This window comes from Mixophyes fleayi, chromosome 4 (genome assembly GCF_038048845.1).
Source record: "Mixophyes fleayi isolate aMixFle1 chromosome 4, aMixFle1.hap1, whole genome shotgun sequence".
In the NCBI taxonomy this organism is placed as follows: Eukaryota; Metazoa; Chordata; class Amphibia; order Anura; family Limnodynastidae; genus Mixophyes; species Mixophyes fleayi.
In genome coordinates this window covers 100,851,376-100,870,647 of record NC_134405.1, presented here as the reverse complement: position 1 = coordinate 100,870,647, position 19,272 = coordinate 100,851,376, and the positions used below count along the sequence as shown (strand labels likewise).

General features: G+C 38.9%; 1 protein-coding gene across 1 annotated transcript in view; it reads left to right on the top strand.

Moving 5' to 3' along the window:
• TMC3 (transmembrane channel like 3) overlaps positions 1-19,272 on the top strand; it is a 45,977-nt gene that overhangs the window by 16,010 nt on the left and 10,695 nt on the right. The window contains exons 8-17 of the mRNA XM_075205922.1: positions 1,355-1,502; positions 9,409-9,452; positions 10,492-10,639; positions 11,124-11,233; positions 11,331-11,403; positions 13,064-13,291; positions 14,973-15,101; positions 16,416-16,483; positions 16,566-16,694; positions 18,275-18,385. Of these exons, the coding sequence (XP_075062023.1) occupies positions 1,355-1,502; positions 9,409-9,452; positions 10,492-10,639; positions 11,124-11,233; positions 11,331-11,403; positions 13,064-13,291; positions 14,973-15,101; positions 16,416-16,483; positions 16,566-16,694; positions 18,275-18,385 (1,188 nt within the window). The remainder of the gene's footprint in view (positions 1-1,354; positions 1,503-9,408; positions 9,453-10,491; positions 10,640-11,123; positions 11,234-11,330; positions 11,404-13,063; positions 13,292-14,972; positions 15,102-16,415; positions 16,484-16,565; positions 16,695-18,274; positions 18,386-19,272) is intronic.

Genomic DNA, 19,272 nt, shown 5'->3' with positions numbered 1-19,272 from the left:
GGGCGTCTACCTGTTTATGTGTGGACCTGTTAACATCTTCACAATTGTGAATATCTATAGATGCACTATAGACACAAGCGCTGTTCTTCAGAAATGACCCACTGTGATTATATCGCTAATGATGGCGTTTATCTTTTGTTAGATGTGATGCAGTTAAATGTCAGACAATAATTGCCAATATCCTATAGCAAATATGACTATTACACGGGATGCAATATATATTTATTTACTGGAAGAACACAAATACAATGTTAAACTGTTTAAATATTTAAATTTACGTTTACATGAAACTTCTATTTTTAGCATCATATTAACAGTATTTATATTTTTCCTTTCAAATGGTAGCTCATTAGAATGTATCTTTCCTGCACTCCTGCTAAAATGTTTTAGACATTCTTTAATTTAGCTACTGCCATGGGCTGAATATCCTGTGACAGTAATCTCATGTGATACTGTAATTCAGAGCCAATGGGCTCACAGCTAACAGCTTCCTACAGTTCCATTATGAGTCACAGTCAACCACAGTCTGCCAGCACTCATTGGCTAATAACAGGGCAGAATTGGTGTATTTAATCACTTAAATTAACTGTTAGCTTCCAATTTCTGTAGTGATGCTGCTGCTCCTCTGTGGCAGTAATTGACTGCAAGAGCATAACTCCTATCCTGTCACTGTGTCACTGACACAGAGGAGCAACACTGAGGTTGACTTTACCCCCCTCTGCCTGCTCATACTTGCCAACTCCCGGAAACAGAGGGGGCGTGACTGGACGACGGAAGGGGGGAGCGAGGCCAAATAAGTCATTTTGGCCCCGCCCCCCATGAAACCATAATTTACATCTTGGGGGGGTGGGCCAAAATGACTCAGATAGCCTCGGCCCGCCCCCTCCCGCCCTCCAAAATGGCATGATTCCAGGATCCGGGAGAAATGCCAGCTCGCCTGGGAGACTGACCCGAGAGTCTCCCGAACTTTCCGGGAGAGTTGGCAAGTATGTGCCTGCTTACTGCACACAAGGTAAGAAGCAGTTGGAGGAGTGCCTGAGAGATGGATATTCTGAGGAGGGGGAGTCTGGGGAGAGAGGCACCTAGAGCACCAAGTACCCTTCCACTGGTCCTATAAAGTAAAATCTGTTTATTTCAGAACATCCATAACAGGATTCTAGATTAGGCAAATTTAGGATATTAAATGTATTCACAACAAATGTTACTGGGCATCCTAAACCTTGGTCAAAGCTAGTTGATCTTATTTGTTCTTAACCTTAACAGTAAATTGCTATTATCAGATATTATTATAACTCGCCTTCAATTTTGAAATAGTTTCCACTTTTCTCATATGTTTGTATTTCAATTTTCTTAGAATGGCAAGGAACTCCAGGTTAAGCCTGGCAAGTACATCTGATGAAAACTATACATTTTGCTGGAGAATCTTCTGTGCATGGGATTATCTCATTGGAAATACAGAAGCTGCAGAGAGCAAAATCGCTGCCATAGTTAACAACATTAGAGTAAGTGCTTTTTTGGCTTTTTGTTAGGATTCTTTTTCTAAATCTATTATCCCTATTTTGTAACGCTAGACCTATCCACACACATCACTGCTTACTAGAGTGCTGGTTCTAAATCTATTATCCCTATTGTGTAACGTAGACCTATCCACACACATCACTGCTTACTAGAGTGCTGGTTCTAAATCTATTATCCCTATTGTGTAACGTAGACCTATCCACACACATCACTGCTTACTAGAGTGCTGGTTCTAAATCTATTATCCCTATTGTGTAACGTAGACCTATCCACACACATCACTGCTTACTAGAGTGCTGGTTCTAAATCTATTATCCCTATTGTGTAACATAGACCTATCCACACACATCACTGCTTACTAGAGTGCTGGTTCTAAATCTATTATCCCTATTGTGTAACGTAGACCTATCCACACACATCACTGCTTACTAGAGTGCTGGTTCTATATCTATTATCCCTATTGTGTAACGCTAGACCTATCCACACACACATCACTGCTTACTAGAGTGCTGGTTCTAAATCTATTATCCCTATTGTGTAACGCTAGACCTATCCACACACACACATCACTGCTTACTAGAGTGCCGGTTCTAAATCGCGTTCATTTTTCAGCTTTGCTACCAGTTTTGACAAAAAATCACTGAAGGTTTTGGTTTTGGATCTGGATTTAGTTAAACATTGTGAAAAATAGGTAAAAGAATGTCATTTTGAGCTGCTTTGTTCCAATATTACTATTTATGTCATTAATATTAATTTCCAGTCGTTTCTAGATGTTTTTCTAATGATCCCTTTACAAGCGTCCCTATTTTCACCAACTTTGACCAAAATCTGCAGTGAGCAGACTGGCTACAATTAGTGACAGAGCAGTAGCACAAATATATGGCACAAATACATTGCAGTTTACTAAAAGATACAATCCCTAGACTAGGGGACACAATAGACGATCCGCCAGCCTTGTAAAAAAAATTTAGATCATTTTAGAGATCATAAGTACCTTCATTAATCTTTCTAGGTGTGATTCAGGAAAGAAGGAACATGCATTATGCCTTTTAGAAATCAACTAGGCAAATCAATTGATTTCATTAAGAGCTTTGAGACTATGCAACTCTCACTCTTTGGCATTGAGCACCTATTCTTTGATGCAGCTAAAACAGAGCATCCATAATAGAGGCTTATGCTACAGAAACAGGCAGTGTTCATTGGATGGACAGTGGTAGAATTAATACAGTTAGACATTGATAATACTAAATAGATGAAGTTGGATTGCACCCATAATAAAAAAAATTAAAAGACTATGCACACTAGTAGAAATTCAGAAGAGATTTAATAGGTAGATACCTAATTATAAAGTGTAACATAATTTGATTATCAACAAAGGTGGAGTGCATCCATAACAAAAAACGTCAAAGACTAGTTTTGCTACAGAAACAGACAGAGTTCATTGGATGGACAGTGGTAGAATTAATACATTATATATTGATAAAACTAAATAGACAAAGGTAGTCTACACCTTCATCTGTTTACTTACTATGCACTTATTGTTGGGTAGAGCTTTCAAACACCTTGTTTTACTATATGTAACACCCCTTTCCTAGGATTAAGGCATGTATGAGTATGGATGTGTGTGGATGTGTTTCGGTTCCTGGCCCACTAGTTTATCTTTATTCTCGGTGCGCAGTGCCTCCACCTTGGTCTTCAGACAGTAAGCTGTTCGTGGGGTAATGCCCTTGTTCAGTGACGCCAGAGGGAGACCAACAAACCCTCTGCCCCCTTACGCTCTACCCCAGGCTCAAATACAGATAACACACACCACTCTGTAGCTAGCTTTAGAAACCACTGACACATTTCTTTCTAGAGTGGTTCCCCAGGCTAGTTTCTCTTTTAGTAAGTTTGCATAAGAAGTGCACGTTTAAAACAGTATATCGGCTCACAGGTAAACTAAACAACAGATTAGCGTTTAGCTTATCATATAAAACACGCAGTTCTTAATATTATTAATATTAAGACTAGCTTCAGAGGTATCTCCGCATCATAACATTATTCTAGCGAACAGTTCACACTAAACAGGAACATGTAAAAACATGGCAGTTGAAACCAATATAACTTTTACATATAAATATGACTGTCCAATATATAGCAATATGAAACACACATCATAAAATGTATTTGATATTCATATATAAAGGCTCAGTTTGTTACCTTTCAGTAACACAATATGAGTTCTCAGTAGAAATAAAATGGTAACTGCAATACTCCTATGATAGAGATCCCTTAAAGCAAGCAATAATAAAATAGTAATAAACACAGATTTCTCTAATGCTTGTCACATGTAGCAGAACTCCAGCCTCTCTTGAGTGGTTTTCATAATAAAACTGAACTCTTATAACTAATTTCCTATATGACTCAGTCCATAAGCTTGGCTTACTATCCCTAAACTTACCCATGTAATTTAGTCCCAGAACAAGGGTATATATCATTAATCTTCAGGACTTCCCACTTGGTCCCTGACTAACTAAACTAATATATACATTTTGCGCAGTCTTTCTAGTAAAACAGGAAGTATAATAAAACAAAGGGTATTTATCAATATATTGCTTCAGGTCCAGTTACATGCAATCTCTTCAGGATCAGGATACAGGTATTTAAAGTGGTGTGAACGATGTCTTATCTCTTGCTTGTCAGCTTTAATAATGTAGTTTGTCTTGCTTCTGGCAATCTGATTTCTTTTTCCCACTCCATTGGTTAAATTTAGCCTGCTGCTGTGTATGTCACTTTGTTCAGTCTCCTCTTGTCTTCTCCGTTCCAAATTCTCACTTCTGCCTCCTGTCCGTTCTCTTGCTTGTCATTTTCTTCCTCTACTTCTCATTTCCAACCTCCTTTTTCTCTTGCCCCCTTTTTCCAGGCCAACCGCTATACGTTAACTGCCAGTTGCAAGTCATTCCTCTCACACATAATTGTCACTTTTCCCTCGCTCCCTTGCTCACAGTGATGTCAGAGCTTTATCAATCCCTGGCATTAGTACACATGTGCGGGCCATCATGTCCGCCGGCACTACACATAAGTGTTTTTTATGGTATGAGTAAGGTAGATCTGGCTGAATAGAAATTAGTATGTGTTGTAATGCTACCCTTGTAAATCAAACAAGGAAACTTGTCACTCGTATATATTTGCAAGTATCATCATCATCATCATCATTTATTTATATAGCGCCAACATATTCCGTAGCGCTTTACAATTGGGGACAAACGTAATAAACTAATAAACAAACTGGGTAAAACAGAAGTATGTAAATATGTCATATATAAAATATGTCATGTATATCATTATGGAATGTATATCATCATTTACTTATATAGCGCCACTAATTCTGCAATGCTGTATATAAATATGGAATCTTCTCCTCACTGGCCTCCCCCTCTCCCATCTTGCCCCCTTCTGATCTGTACTTAATGCGGCTGCTAGACTCATCTTTCTCTCACGCTGCTCCTCCTCTGCCTCCCCTCTCTACCATGCCTTACACTGGCTCCCTTTCCCCTACAGAATCCTCATTAAACTCCTTACTACCACTTACAAAGCTCTCTCCCAGTCTACTGCCCCCTACATCTCTAACCTCCTGACCATCCACACTCCTGCCCGCTCCTTACGCACCTGTTCCTGAAAGCCTTCCAACCATCCACTTAACCCCTCATCTACTCTGCTGTTCTCCCCCTCTCCCCTGGTCCCTTTTTCTCCCTCGCATCACTGCCTCCCTTTTGTGCCTGTTTTGCCCACCTTCCCTTAGGCTGTAAGCTCGCATGAGCAGGGCCCCTCTCTCCTCCTGTCTCCATACCGACTATTCTGCTCCATATTTACTCCATATGTCTGCCCGGAGTTTCTGAAGCATTGGTACTTTGTGTTTATTTTTCTGTAATGTTTCACCCTGTATGGTCTACTATTTGTACTATGTAAGGTGCTGCGGAAACCTTGTGGTGCCTAACAAATAAATGATAATAATAATAATAATGTATAAATAATACATATATGATATATGAGTAAAGTGTAAAAAATATGTAAACTAGACAGTTTAGATTGGGCAATAATTGGCCTTACCAGAGTATGTATAACTTATATTGATGCAGATTTGGGTACCAAACATCTGTCTTGACAAGACAATGCAGTTGAATTTGAAACTCCACATTCTGAGAAATTAAGAGATATATTTTGGCATATTGGTCACCCAACCAGCAGTCAGCTGACAGTTGGCAGCACTTGTAACTGTATGCTTGGAACTTGTATGCTGAAAACAGTTAGGCATTGCAATGAGTTACAAAAGCCCCCAAAATTGGAGTTTTTGGTGTAACAATGCACTATAACGAAAGCTTCTGAAGTGGAGGAGACAAAATCTTGCAAGATGGCATTGTCCTTGGGGCCGCCTACTAAAATGTTGAAAAGGACACCAATGTGACTCACGCCATTTTGTGAGGAAAATCTGACGACATTTTGTGCTGTCGCGCTTTATTGTAGTGTTGTCAGAAATATTTGATATCAGTTTTTAGGTAAGTCTGCCTTTCCTCAAAGTCGGAGTTATAGTGATCGCTATATTAGTGTCGCTATAGCTCTTCTCGGACTGGTGGTCATCGGAATGATGACTACCACCGAAAAAAAAACATTTTGTTAGTTGATGAACTTGACAGAATAGATAGCAGTTTAATAAAAAAAATTCTATACAAATTACTAATGGTCATTTGGCTCAGTGGTCATCTTCCTCTATGTTGATGACAATATCATCATCCTCATTATCATCCTCAACACTGATGTCATGATTATCCTCATCACACAATATTAATTAGTCCCCACTGGAATCTGCACATTCTGTTGTTAATTGGCGTCAAGAACAGTATTCTTCACACAGGATGCTGGTTGTCATACTCGTTTCTACTTGCAGACGCTTGCTTCATAGACAATTGTGTAAAATCATGCTTAATTGCCTTGCTTTTCTTCTGTGTTGATATATCACCCCCAGCAGCAGTTGTAGTGTGCAAGGATGTTTCTTCTGCATCATAGATTGCATTAGGGGAGTCAATTGGAATTTGAAAATTGGATGCAGGTCTACATACTAATAATGAGGAGGTTGATGATGAAGGTTTTGACGCTAGTGAGGTTTGCAACTGTCTATCCATTTGGCTGCTTGCTGATGCTGGACTGCTCGCTACTATACACAATTTGCCACTTCTGGAAATACAACTTGAATGAACTTGCTGCAAATGACGTAAGATGGAGGAGGTGCCTAGATGATCAACATTCCTACCTCTACTTATTTTGAAATATTAAAAGCTACAGATACCTTGACAAATGTTGTCTGGGTTTAGAGAAAAATATTTCCAAACAAAAAAGAGGTCCTTTTTTATCTTCTGTCCTGGCATGATCATGTGCTTATCATGGACATCTGCTGGTGGTAACACTGGTGGCTGCCTTACTTGAACACAATCATCATCATCCTCCTCATTTTCTCGTCCATGTCCAACACATTCATTTTCAGATCCACAATTATTCCTCTCATTCTTTTGCACATTTGAAATTTCCATAGTAGCCTCCTCAATTTATATGGGTAAATCATCATCAACACTAATATTACTACTACCCACCCTCACATTTCCAAATGGTTGAAGACTTTTTGAAGGAGGCTGCTCTATTATTACAGTGTCTGAATCTGAAACCTCAGATTTACATATAGCACTTATGGATAACCTCCTTAGACTGTCTCCAGAATTCTGTGAGGGCCCAAATTGTTCTTCAGTGTTATCTTCAGGCACTGATTTGACTGTTTTGGAGCTGTCAGTAACAGACGTACACTCTGAGCGACAAGGTGGTAAACGAGAAATTGAGGAAGATGCACAACCGTGTTGGGAACTCTGTTTTGGAATGGCCATTCTACTGCGTATACCAGTACCAGCAGTAAAAATGTGGACATAGCCTGAGCCACTGCGGGTGGTCTTGCCACTGCAGGTGGTGCATGAAATGTTAGCTGTTTTTCTTTTTTTGGACAAATCACCACATTCATCAGAAAATTCCCTCCTCTTTACATCAAGAGCTGATGTTTTCTTTGAGATTGAATTTGACAAATAGTGTTTGGATTTTGAGAACGCTTTAGTCAACTTTCTTTCCGCATTACCTTTTTTTTGCTAATAGAGGTCATAACAGTAGTACTACTGAATGTTATCTTATAATTCTTATGACACTGCTCTGCAATATACTTCTAACAGACAACTTTTATATTTTATTGGGAGTTGTGCTGCTCTAAGTCAAAGACAAGAACACTCTCTTTTTTGGGGTGTGTAGCTGCTGCTGACCCTCACACACAAACACCATTTTTTAATATGGATGTCACTGAATGACCCTTCCAAAATAGACAAGAATTGAAAAATAGTAAAGATTAGAATATATAGTGTTTTTTGGGGGTGCGCAGCTGCTGCTGACACTCACATGGATTCTGCTGCTAATAGCCAGACAGCAAAAGCACAGGTTTTTTTCCCAAAAAAATAAAATATACTACTTACTTCAGAATGATATCAGTATATACTGTCTAGTACTGTTATATATATGCAATGCATAAAGAACAACCAGTAGCCACTAGTCCGTGTAAAGTGTGTTTAAGATTGAAATTAAAATCAATTGATCAGCAAACTATTCTAGCTGACTAATCTCTACTGACTGTTTTACAATAATGACAGAATTCTATGGCTTTCCTATGTCCCTTGTTAACCCTGAACGCTATTTTCTGAGCAGAGCACCGCAGAAAACTTTCTCCCTACACGCTGTCTGTTCTAAATTGGAAGGAGGGAGGACTATATATACAAAAGATGGCGATCCAAAACTTGCAATAGTTTTGCAAAAAAATTTCCCTGAGATGACATTATACCTCGTTTTGAGATCTGAGTTTGGCGGGAGAAACCAAATCACGACTCGGTTTTACTCCGATTTCCAACGTCAGCTCTTGTTGAATCTTACATAATCAAAACAGCTCATCTCTAATGTTTACCTCTGTCATAGTGCTTTTATATACAGCAAAGTGTGTTTTATGCTATTATCTTCAAACTTGTTGCAGGACACCAGACATAATTATTGAAAGAACTGATCGAGAGATCATTCTGGCAGTCACACATACTTATGCTAGAGTTAGAATTAGACTCTCCTCTGTATGATCAGCAGTAAGAGCATGCATGCAATCAAGAATTATCTAATCTCTTCATCCACTTCTCTCAGCTCCCTGTCACATGCTGCCTTCTGATAAAGAATAATATGAGGTGTGAACAAAAAAACCAACAATGTTTTACTGCTCTAACATCCCACAGAGCCTCATCATGTTCAGGCTCTGATGGGACTTTGCTATGAATTGAATCCCCCTAAATACTGAGTTAGAACTGTAAAGGAAGAAATAAAAACTACATAAATAAATATATTGGCAAAATCAGCTTTCACTTTATGAGCAATTCTGGTATTTGATAGCTCCTCTTTTCCTATGATTTTCCTGACCCCTTACACTGACTATAATGTGTATGTTATTGAATGAAAATAAGTTCTATTAGAATCTCATTTGATAGCCACATAAAAAAACTGAAATTAGAACAGAAGGCACAGCTATCGTGGAAGAGTATTTCTGGTTACCATCTCCAACTTGGTGCCAGGGGGCCGCACTGACTGTTACTCATCTGCAGCTGATTTATAATTACTGCTGGTGTTAGTGTAGTTTAATGGAACCAGTAACATAAAGGGAGACAGAGGCACTGTAGCAGATGTTCATCCAGGGGGATGGGACAGTTTGTAATGACGCTGGCTCTGGTTATTATGCTGAACACCAAATCTATTGTGCAAGGTCACTCAATTACTTTTTTATTCTTGTTTTTAATAAAGGAAGCAATATTAGAGGAACAGGAAAAAAGGAAAAGCAAAAACTTGTAAGTATAATGCCAAGTTCCTTCTTCTGCTTGTTCTTGCTCTTTAAGTCAAAATAGACTCAATCTCCAGAGATGAAAGCAGAGACATTTGTTGCATACTTTAAGAACATATGTAAATGTTACCTAGCTAGGTAACAATATTATTATTTCACCATCATACTATACAAGATATTCAGATATTTATATCATATATATGCAGCAATGGTACCCACAAGTTCCTGTAAATCATGGGTGTTGCCTAGGTCATTACAGACTATACCTCAGGGGCTGAGTAGGGTATTGGGCACTGCCATACTAAGAGTAATGTCAATTTTTTAGGGCCTAACTGAAGTAGAGAACATCCACAGTTACCTTCCTGCTCTAGACCAACCCTATTGAACATATAGCATCATCACTTAGTCAGGGATTGGCAACATGGATCATCTTTATAGATGGAACCTGGTTCTTTTATCCAAGCGGTGCAATCTTTCGACCATCCAATTGAAGAAAAAAAATATCAGGCACCTAATAGTGCCATTGCCTAAAGCTACAATCTTACTCCCTCTGTATCTTTAAGAACACAAGTGTGCAGACTGATGCTCCAAGTTCGTATCTCAATGATGTCCCTGGATTCTAGCTGCATTACATTAGATATAGGTTAACTCACAAATTGTGAGAGGAAACTTTAAATCTCTAGGCAACTGGCATCAGTTCAGGGCATTTTTGATATGTTAAACAATATCAGTCACCCAATGCAGCCTGGGGGAAACCAGCTTGCAAAGGAAAATGATGTAATGAGCTCCCACTGCAGGCTTTGTACATAGCTGGGCAATGACGGACATTGTTCATCATCACAAATACCTCACTGTAGCTTAGCAAACTGATGGATCTATGGAGTGTATTACGATGCCATGTATACCTTTTAATACAAATGACACCTTACCATTAGTAGATTTAAAACAACTTAGTTGTAATGATATTGAATCTCTGATTATATGTAACAGTTATGTTATAAAGATATAAGGATCTGGTCCCATAACCGACGATGTTTCAATTTTAGGGCAGTTACAATAAGCCTACGGATTCTTGCAAACATCCTAGTTTTGCTCTCGCTAGCTGGCAGCATTTACATCATTTATTTTGTGGTGGACAGATCACAGAAACTGGAACGCACAAAAATAGAACTAAGCCTTTGGGAAAAAAATGAGGTAAATACATTTCTCTTCCATACCTACTTCTAAAGTTATTTTATAGGTTGCAAACAGTGTGTGGGCTATTTACTAACATTTCATAAAGATGCTACTCTGCATTAAAACCATAGGCAGATTAAAAAAAAAGCTAACTGATGATTGGTTGCTGTGGTACTAAATAACTTTCTATGCATTATATATGTATAACACATATGTGATCATTTGCAAAAAATAATTATTCTGGTGATACTTGCTGGGTTACTTCAGTTACCACAATAGAAACAAATTCAGGGCATCATCAGGGATTAGAAGTCTAACCTCATCGTCCCTTCAGCCCCAACTCCTACCCTTGTAGATCTCTAGGTGAAAGCCAACCATTTTGTTTCAATTTCTATCTGAAGAAAATGTTTCCTTCAATGAGGAACACAGTAAGGTATATTGCAGATAATCTGAGTTTGGAACTAGCAATCTCCTTATATACATACTGTTTACCTCTTTACAGGTGAGCGTTGTGGTTTCACTAATAACCATGATTGCTCCATCAGCATTTGAGCTTGTAGCTGCCTTGGAAATGTATCATCCTAGAACCACATTACGGTTCCAGCTGGCAAGGTATGAATGAGGAGTAAGCACATAGGTGGTCCCCGAGTGACACTGTTCTAATGGAGGTTTGACATCAATATGCTCATTGTGTCTGTTCTTCTTTCAGAGTTCTTGTATTGTATCTGGGGAACCTATACAGTTTAATTATTGCTCTCCTGGACAAAGTAAACAGCATGAGTGTAAGTAAATAATCAAACTGATATTGTGATAATTCTTACTAACATGTCAACATTACAGTAGAGTTGTTCATTTTCTGCCTCCAAATGGTATATGTGGTATATGTGGATATTAGATGGCTTTGGATGCAAGCAGAAATAACAAAATTAAGGTTGGTGTGTCATTTGTTTGAGTAAACTTACTGACACAATTGGCAGCATTAAAAGCAGCACACATCACTCAATGTTGCGCATCGCAACCAGGGGTGGTGTACGGTGACCACGCCCTCTCCCACACTTGACAGCTGACCTCCCCGCTAGGATGAGGAGACAGCAAATTTGACAAGTATGAGATATAGTGGGGCGAATATGGGTATAGACAGAAATAGTGCTCTCATATCAGATCATATGATCTAATGACAAGGCTAACTGTTTGCATATGTATGCCACTGTTAAGGAATGAAAATTAAATCTTATGTATGAACCAAGCTAAAATAGACGTGAAATAAATGAAAACGCACTTTAATATAGAAATTAAAATTAGATAGACATAGCTAAAATATCTTAACATAAAAAATACTCAATCCTGTATCTAAAGTGCAAAAATAACAATATCAGCACAAATTCAGGGCACCCTTACTAATTGCACTAAAAAATGGCTGTATAAATGGATATATAGAAACCAATAAAGTGTCTCTGGTCTGGTGTGAGATCCGGGGCATAGATACCCAGATGGCAGCGATGGTCTATTAATAATGATAGTCCAACCCAGAATGAGGAAATATGGCAGTCACAAAGATCATATAGAAAAAGTGATAAGTGGTGGAATAGTCCATTGTATACTTGCTGTAAGAAGTATCGATGATAGCCCTAGGTACCCAGGAAGATGAAGTGTGTAAGCTTGCTGCAGTCGGTCCGTGTGTGCGTTCCACTGTGAAACACACTCGCGGGCTGCACTGCCTGTTCCAGTGATGTCAAGAAAGAGGTGAGTCCAACGTGTTTCGTCTCAATAGAAGACTTTCTCAAGGGGCAATGAAGTGAATGGAGCAAATATGGGTATGCCTAAGGTTTACTGTCTAGCCACAATTTGGAGTCGATACATGTTACTAAGGGGCCTATTTAATAATTAACAGGTTTTTGCCATGCTACCTTAATTACAATCTATCATCGCAACGATGACAAATAACTTTTTGGCTCCATTTATTAAAAGAATCATCCCAAGACAGCGCATCTGAAAGGAGACTGTCCTGGCGATGACTTTCCTTACCATTAATCTGTATTAGTCTGTCTATCCCCTCCGGTTACTATCATAAAGTGGATTTGTGCATGCGAAAATCCAAAGATACCACTACCGCAATGCTGTCCCCATAGGGTAGAATGGCGTTAGCCAATGGACTCAAGCTCCGAAAACGAGGCTTTTTGTATATGTACATGCGGTTTTAAAAAACATACATTATGTTCATTTTACGTTTCTTGATGAATTAAGCCCAGAGTGTGATAAAAAAAAAAGGTAAATTAATCTATATTAATACAGATCATTTTCACAACTCAGGAAGATCTGTACAGGGATTTAAACCAGGGTTTGGGGGATTTTCACATTCTACTGTTGCATTACTTGTTGTATTATTACATTTTGTGCAGTTGTATGAGCATAAGCTGTAACATGTTCACCAATGTTTTTCAGAACAGCAGCAATGGCACCTTCATAGATGCGGCACCATTATTTGCCACAACAGCAGCCACTGTTTTACCCACAATTCCTGATTTGGGAATGCACAGGAATTCTACATTTGTTTTAGAATTGGAGCAGAATATTACAAAACCTATGGCTCTCATAAACCGGACATCGTCCCCTGTTACCTCAGCTGTCCCTATGCAAAAGAATGAGTGCTGGGAAACCTATGTAGGACAGGTGAGACAACCTCACTATTAGATAGCTGATTGAAGATGAGTAACCTTATGTAGAGGCATAAATCTCTGCATGTAATGGTGGTGGAGTCAATTTCAGTAATATTAATGGATCATTAAAGATCTGACAGTCGTGCTATCCTGCCTTTCCTAGAGACCAGGATGTGTTTTCCGAGCTCTGCCCACATGGGGGGCTGATGCCCAGTACAGACCAGCTAAAGTTCCTCTCTGAGCACTTTTGTATTTGGAGCTCAGGAATATAGGTCTGGAATGCTATATACATATGATGTCTGTGGTCACAGCAGAGAGCTAATTACCGTATATACTCGTGTATAAGCCGAGTTTTTCAGCATATTTTTTATGCTGAAAAAGCCCCCCTTGGCTTATACACGGGTGAACTTACCTGGTCTTCGGTCCCTCAGCTTTTAAGTTCCGCAGTGGAACGCATGTGCCGAACTTCCTGTCAGTGGAACGCACTCTCATGCGTTCTACTGCGGAACTTAAGAGCTGAGGGACCGGAGACCAGGTAAGTTCATTCTCTCTCTTGGGGGTGAATTTCAGATATGGCATTTGCTGGGTCTCATAATACATTATTATTCAGGATACCTTACTTTGAATGGTCTGTGTATTTTTTTTTAAAATTGATGGTGGGTGTCACACCTACAAGACCATGTTCAAAATCAGTCCTGCTTTTTCTAGATATGCACCCGAAGCTGGTTGTTTTCATGCCTGCTTTCTGCAAGATAGGGGACAGATATCATGCCAAAAAAGATTTAGTTTAGTATCAACTCTGTTTCAGGAATAATAGTTCAATAATTTTTTCTGTGTACCAAGAAATATTCTCTATGTATAATATGTTAATATAGCAACATTGAACTTCTTTTTTTTTAGTTTTAGTATTGTTTAAAGGAGAACTTGAGGAAACAATGTTTTATGTGAATGAATCTTCACCTAACCCGCCACTGGTGCGAAATTTCAATATTACAGCTGCACTGTAGAAGGAGCACAAAACAAGAGCACAATTCATATTTTTTCCATCCATTAAAAGTTAGCTGAGGTCACTTTTGAAGCACATTCAGTGTGCGCCACAAAAAGCCTGGGTTTTGCATCAGCCCAGTGTATTTTAAAGTGTTCACCTATCCTCCGACTTAAGCCAAACAGTATATCTGTACAAATAGCAATATACCACTGATTCATTTTTAATAAAGAAAGGTGCATATGTCCAAAGAACCAGTCAGATTAAAAATACATGAATCATTCAGTAGCTAATCAATCAAAAACACACGTGATATAAAAATGTGTAAAATAAAAATGCATATACAGATGTAAATAAAAAACATAATAATGAATAAATCTAAAAAAATTACCAGTAGCTGCTGCATTTCCCACCCTAGGCTTATACTCGAGTCAATAAGTTTTCCCAGTTTTTTGTGGTAAAATTAGGCGCCTCGGCTTATATTCAGGTCGACTTATACTCAAGTATATACGGTAGATCTCTTTTGCATCGGGACATCACATAACATTCAAGGACAAGGGAGAAAAAATTCAGTTCTGCACATGGCACATGCTTTTCATGCTGGATCAATTTGCGTTTTAAATTTAGCAGCCCTTGAAAAAGCGTGATATTGCTAGATTTAAACTTGTACGATATTGTCAATGCAACATGTTCCTATTTCCTATTTCAGGAGATGCTGAAGCTTTCCATTATTGATATGATTTTCACAGTGGCCAGTATACTCTTAATTGACTTCTTTCGTGGCCTGTTTGTGCGATATTTGAGTGACTGCTGCTGCTGGGATCTAGAAAGCAAGTTTGTGAGTATGAGATTCAACATCTGAGAATGTTAGAAAAAGCTATATCATAGCTCTAGATAAACGTTGCAAATAATCATTGAATAAGCTATTTAGAAAAAGATATATATTTCTGTAGGAGCACATGTTGGCACATAGAATCTAAACTAATAACCATATTACTAATAATGCAACCTATAGAATAGCATGTATCTCAGCCAACAAATAAAAAGCTCCTATTTGAAAGAGGAATTCACAGTTTGATCCAAATAAGACTTAGGTTAAATTTTGAAAAAGTAAAAAAAAAAAAGTAACCTAATTTTGAAAAAGTAAAAAAAAAAAGTAAACTAATTCTATTGTTGGTTGTGCTCCTTAATCGTAACCTATAGTCATATCTCTAGTTCTAACATTAGGAATAACCCCTGCTCAAAATCTTTATTTATCCAAGCTTGTAGCACTAAACATAACACTAACAATCATTTAAGCAGTGATAGTTTAACTTTAAACCTAGCCCAAGCTGTAAATCTATTCATAGCCTTTAAAGAGCTCTGATGTCACCCACAAATTCTAATGCTGATCACTCATGTGCCTATCATGCTGCTCAGCCCAATGTCAAGCAACACCTTCAAATTTGGAGATACACAAAGTCAATTGCAGTTATCTACTGCAGCATTTAACAAACATGCCGGATACTGAGCCAATGAAGTTTGATTGGATCATTCTCAGCATTGCCATTTTTGGGACCACACACATGGTAATATCAGTTCAAGTCGCTGATATTGCAAGAGGCATTGATGCATGTGTGGTCAGCATTAAACAACCAAGAAGCTCATTACACTGAATGTACTAATGTACTTTGGTTTTTTAGTTTCAGATACAAGTTACTATTCACAAGTTGCAGAGTTGTGCATAGACACACTGAACTAGTATCCTGAGCACACATTATGGGATCGGGGAAAGGCAGGTTCTGTTGTTGAATATAAGATTTGATTCAGACTGACATGCTTCTCTGTAATCGTTTAATATGCGTAAATATAATGTTGTATGGAGATATTATTTCTTCATTCCTATCTTCACTGTTAATTATGGATATGCATTAGGTTGAATTATGTTTGGATGTTTAACAAGACAATGAGATATAATTTGATTTGCCTGTTTTGTTGCTCGAATTTAACCCCAGATGCATACTGATATTGTGCAATGTTTGTGTTGTGTTCACTAATAAATGTCTGAGCAAAAACGTCCTTCATTAAATATAACATTTTAAGCAAATATTATGCATTGTTTAGTCTACGATTGATGTTTACAATTTGCTTTTTTATGCCCAAATATTTTTAGCCAGAGTATGGTGAATTCAAAATTGCTGAGAATGTTCTTCATCTGGTCTACAATCAAGGAATGATCTGGTACATACATTCAGCACATTTAATATTATGTATACGCAAACACTTATGTTGAGACTATAAATTGCTATTTCTGTGTTTTCAGGATGGGGGCATTTTTTTCTCCATGTCTGCCAGCGTTTAATGTTTTCAAATTGATAGGACTGATGTATTTAAGAAGCTGGGCAGTACTAACCTGTAATGTTCCACATCAGCAGGTTTTCCGAGCTTCAAGGTCAGTAATATACAGAGTTGGATGAACCGAAGCACAATACCTCTGCTCTTTACCATAATATCTATATTACAAAGATGTACAGAGTCCAAATTGTAGGAAGCGCATATTGCAAAATGTATCATAATCTTTTTTGACGGACAGTCCAACCAGCACCTTTCACACTATGGTTTTGAAGAGTTTTTTCACATAATTCAAAGATTGGATGTAAATATGCTAATACTGCTATTTTGTTGTATATGGCATTCAAAGAAAGTAAAGAGGGTCTTTTATTGACTGAGAATACTCTCAGGCAGATTCAAATCTGTGCAAAGTGCTACTGGACATTATTATTATCTTTTAGCCATTAGACGCCACAAAAGATCTGCAGCGTCATACATGAAATTTACAGTAGTATACACAGCAACAATCCATAACACATTACATAAAAAACAAAATAATACAAAGACCAGACATCTGCTATTTAACACATTTTACACAGATAACATAGTAATGCAGATCAAGTTATTTATGGGACAGTGAGTGAGAGTTTCTTCAGCGCTGTCCTATACAGCAGCCGCGGCGCTGTCTAAGAAGCGTCCGCGGCAGTGCTGTATACACTACAGCACCGCCGCGGACGCTTCTTTGACAGCGCTGCGGCTGCTGTATAGGACAGTGCAGCTATAGCGGCCACTTAGTTAGCGCAGGGGGGGTTGCTGGAGACTCAGAAACCCCCCTGCGTCCGCCTTATTGAGTAGAGGCTAATCTGATAGGACATGGAAGATTATTCCACAGGAGCAGAACACCCTGGGTGAAGTACTGGAGTTGGTAGTGAGAAAGGGTAATCAGTGTGGTATAGAGGCAAAAGTCAATGGCAGAGTGGAGGGGACAGGAAGGAGTGTGGGTGGAAATGAGGTTAGAGATGTAGGGGGTAGAGGATTGGTTGAGAGCTTTGTAGGTGAGGGTGAGGAGTTTAAATTTATTTCTGTAGGATACAGGGAGCCATTGTAGCAACTGACAGAGAGGGAAAACAAAGATAGAGTGGCTGGTGAAAACTAAGGTGGGCAGCAGTATTGATAGACTGAAGCATGTAAAGGAGATGGGTAGGCCAGAGAGAAGGAGGTTATAGTAGTTGGGCGAGAGATTACAAGGGAGTGACTGGGAGTTTTGGTGACTTCCATGGTGAGAAAGGGCCGAATCTTGAATGTGGAGGTGGCAGGATTTAGAGAAAGACTGAATGTGAGGTTTGAAGGAGAGAGAGTAGAGGATGACACCTAGGCAGTGGATTTGAGGGACAGAAACAGAGGGTAGTGTTAGCAACATCACTATGATGTTCGGCTGCGCACACTACCGTTTACTAAGGACTCTCATTGTGAAATGTTCCAGCCACTCTTTGTACAGAATTGAATGTGCCACTTCATGTCACCTGTTTGTTAGGGCATACTATTTTTTTTTTTTAACATCATTTTATTTGAGAATTTTTTGTAATACAACAGTAAATAACAAACACAGAAGCAAGGACATTCTATTTAATAAAATGTGAAACCTACATATAATCAGATGCATATATGATGTAGAACATTCAACAAGCTCTTCTTTTGCAGATCCAATAACTTCTACCTTGCTATGCTCTTGTTCATGCTTTTCCTGTGTATGTTGCCAACTGTTTTTTCTATAGCAAGATACAAGCCATCCATAAACTGTGGACCATTTAGGTAAGCTACATTTAAGTAAGCTATATTTAGGTAATATGTATTTCCCATACATGTGTAAGAATTAGCTAAATTATTATTATGCAATGCGGCCGCCTATGCATGGACTGCATAGACTACCTGCATCTCTCAAATGACAGTCCTACAGGAATCCTCCTCTTCACTGACTGACGAGTGTGATATCATCATGACATCCCAACGCTGTCAGTGAGGAGCACTGGGAGGAACTGCTGAGAAGAAAAGAAGAAGAGAAGAAGAGAAAAGACCATAGAAAGGTAAGACAATTAGAAATGTATATAGAGGGGCACAGTAATGAGGGGGACAATGTAATGGGGGGCACAGTAATGAGGGGGACAATGCAATAAGGGTGCAGTAATGAGGTGGAGAATGTAATGAGGGGCACAGTGTGATAAGAGGCAAAGTGTAATGAGGGGCACAGTGTGAAGAAGGGCACAATGGGATACAGTGACACAGTGTGAAGTGGGGCACCGTGGGATGCAGGGGCACAGTGTGATGAAGGGGACAGTAGTGTTATGAAAGGTGAACAGTGTGATGAAAAGGGAACACATGGTGGCTTAGCACTTCTGCCTCACAGCACTGGGGTCATGAGTTTGATTCCCGACCATGGCCTTATCTGTGTGGAGTTTGTATGTTCTCTCCGTGTTTGCATTGGGTTTCCTCCAGGTGTTCTGGTTTCCTCCCACACTCCAAAAACATACTGGTAGGTTAATTGACTGCTATTAAATTGCCCTTAGTCTCTCTCAGTGTGTGTGTGTGTGTGTGTGTGTGTGTGTGTGTGTGTGTGTGTGTGTGTGTGTGTGTGTTAGGGGATTTAGATTGTAAGCTCCAATGGGGCAAGGACTGATGAGTTCTCTGTACAGCACTGCGGA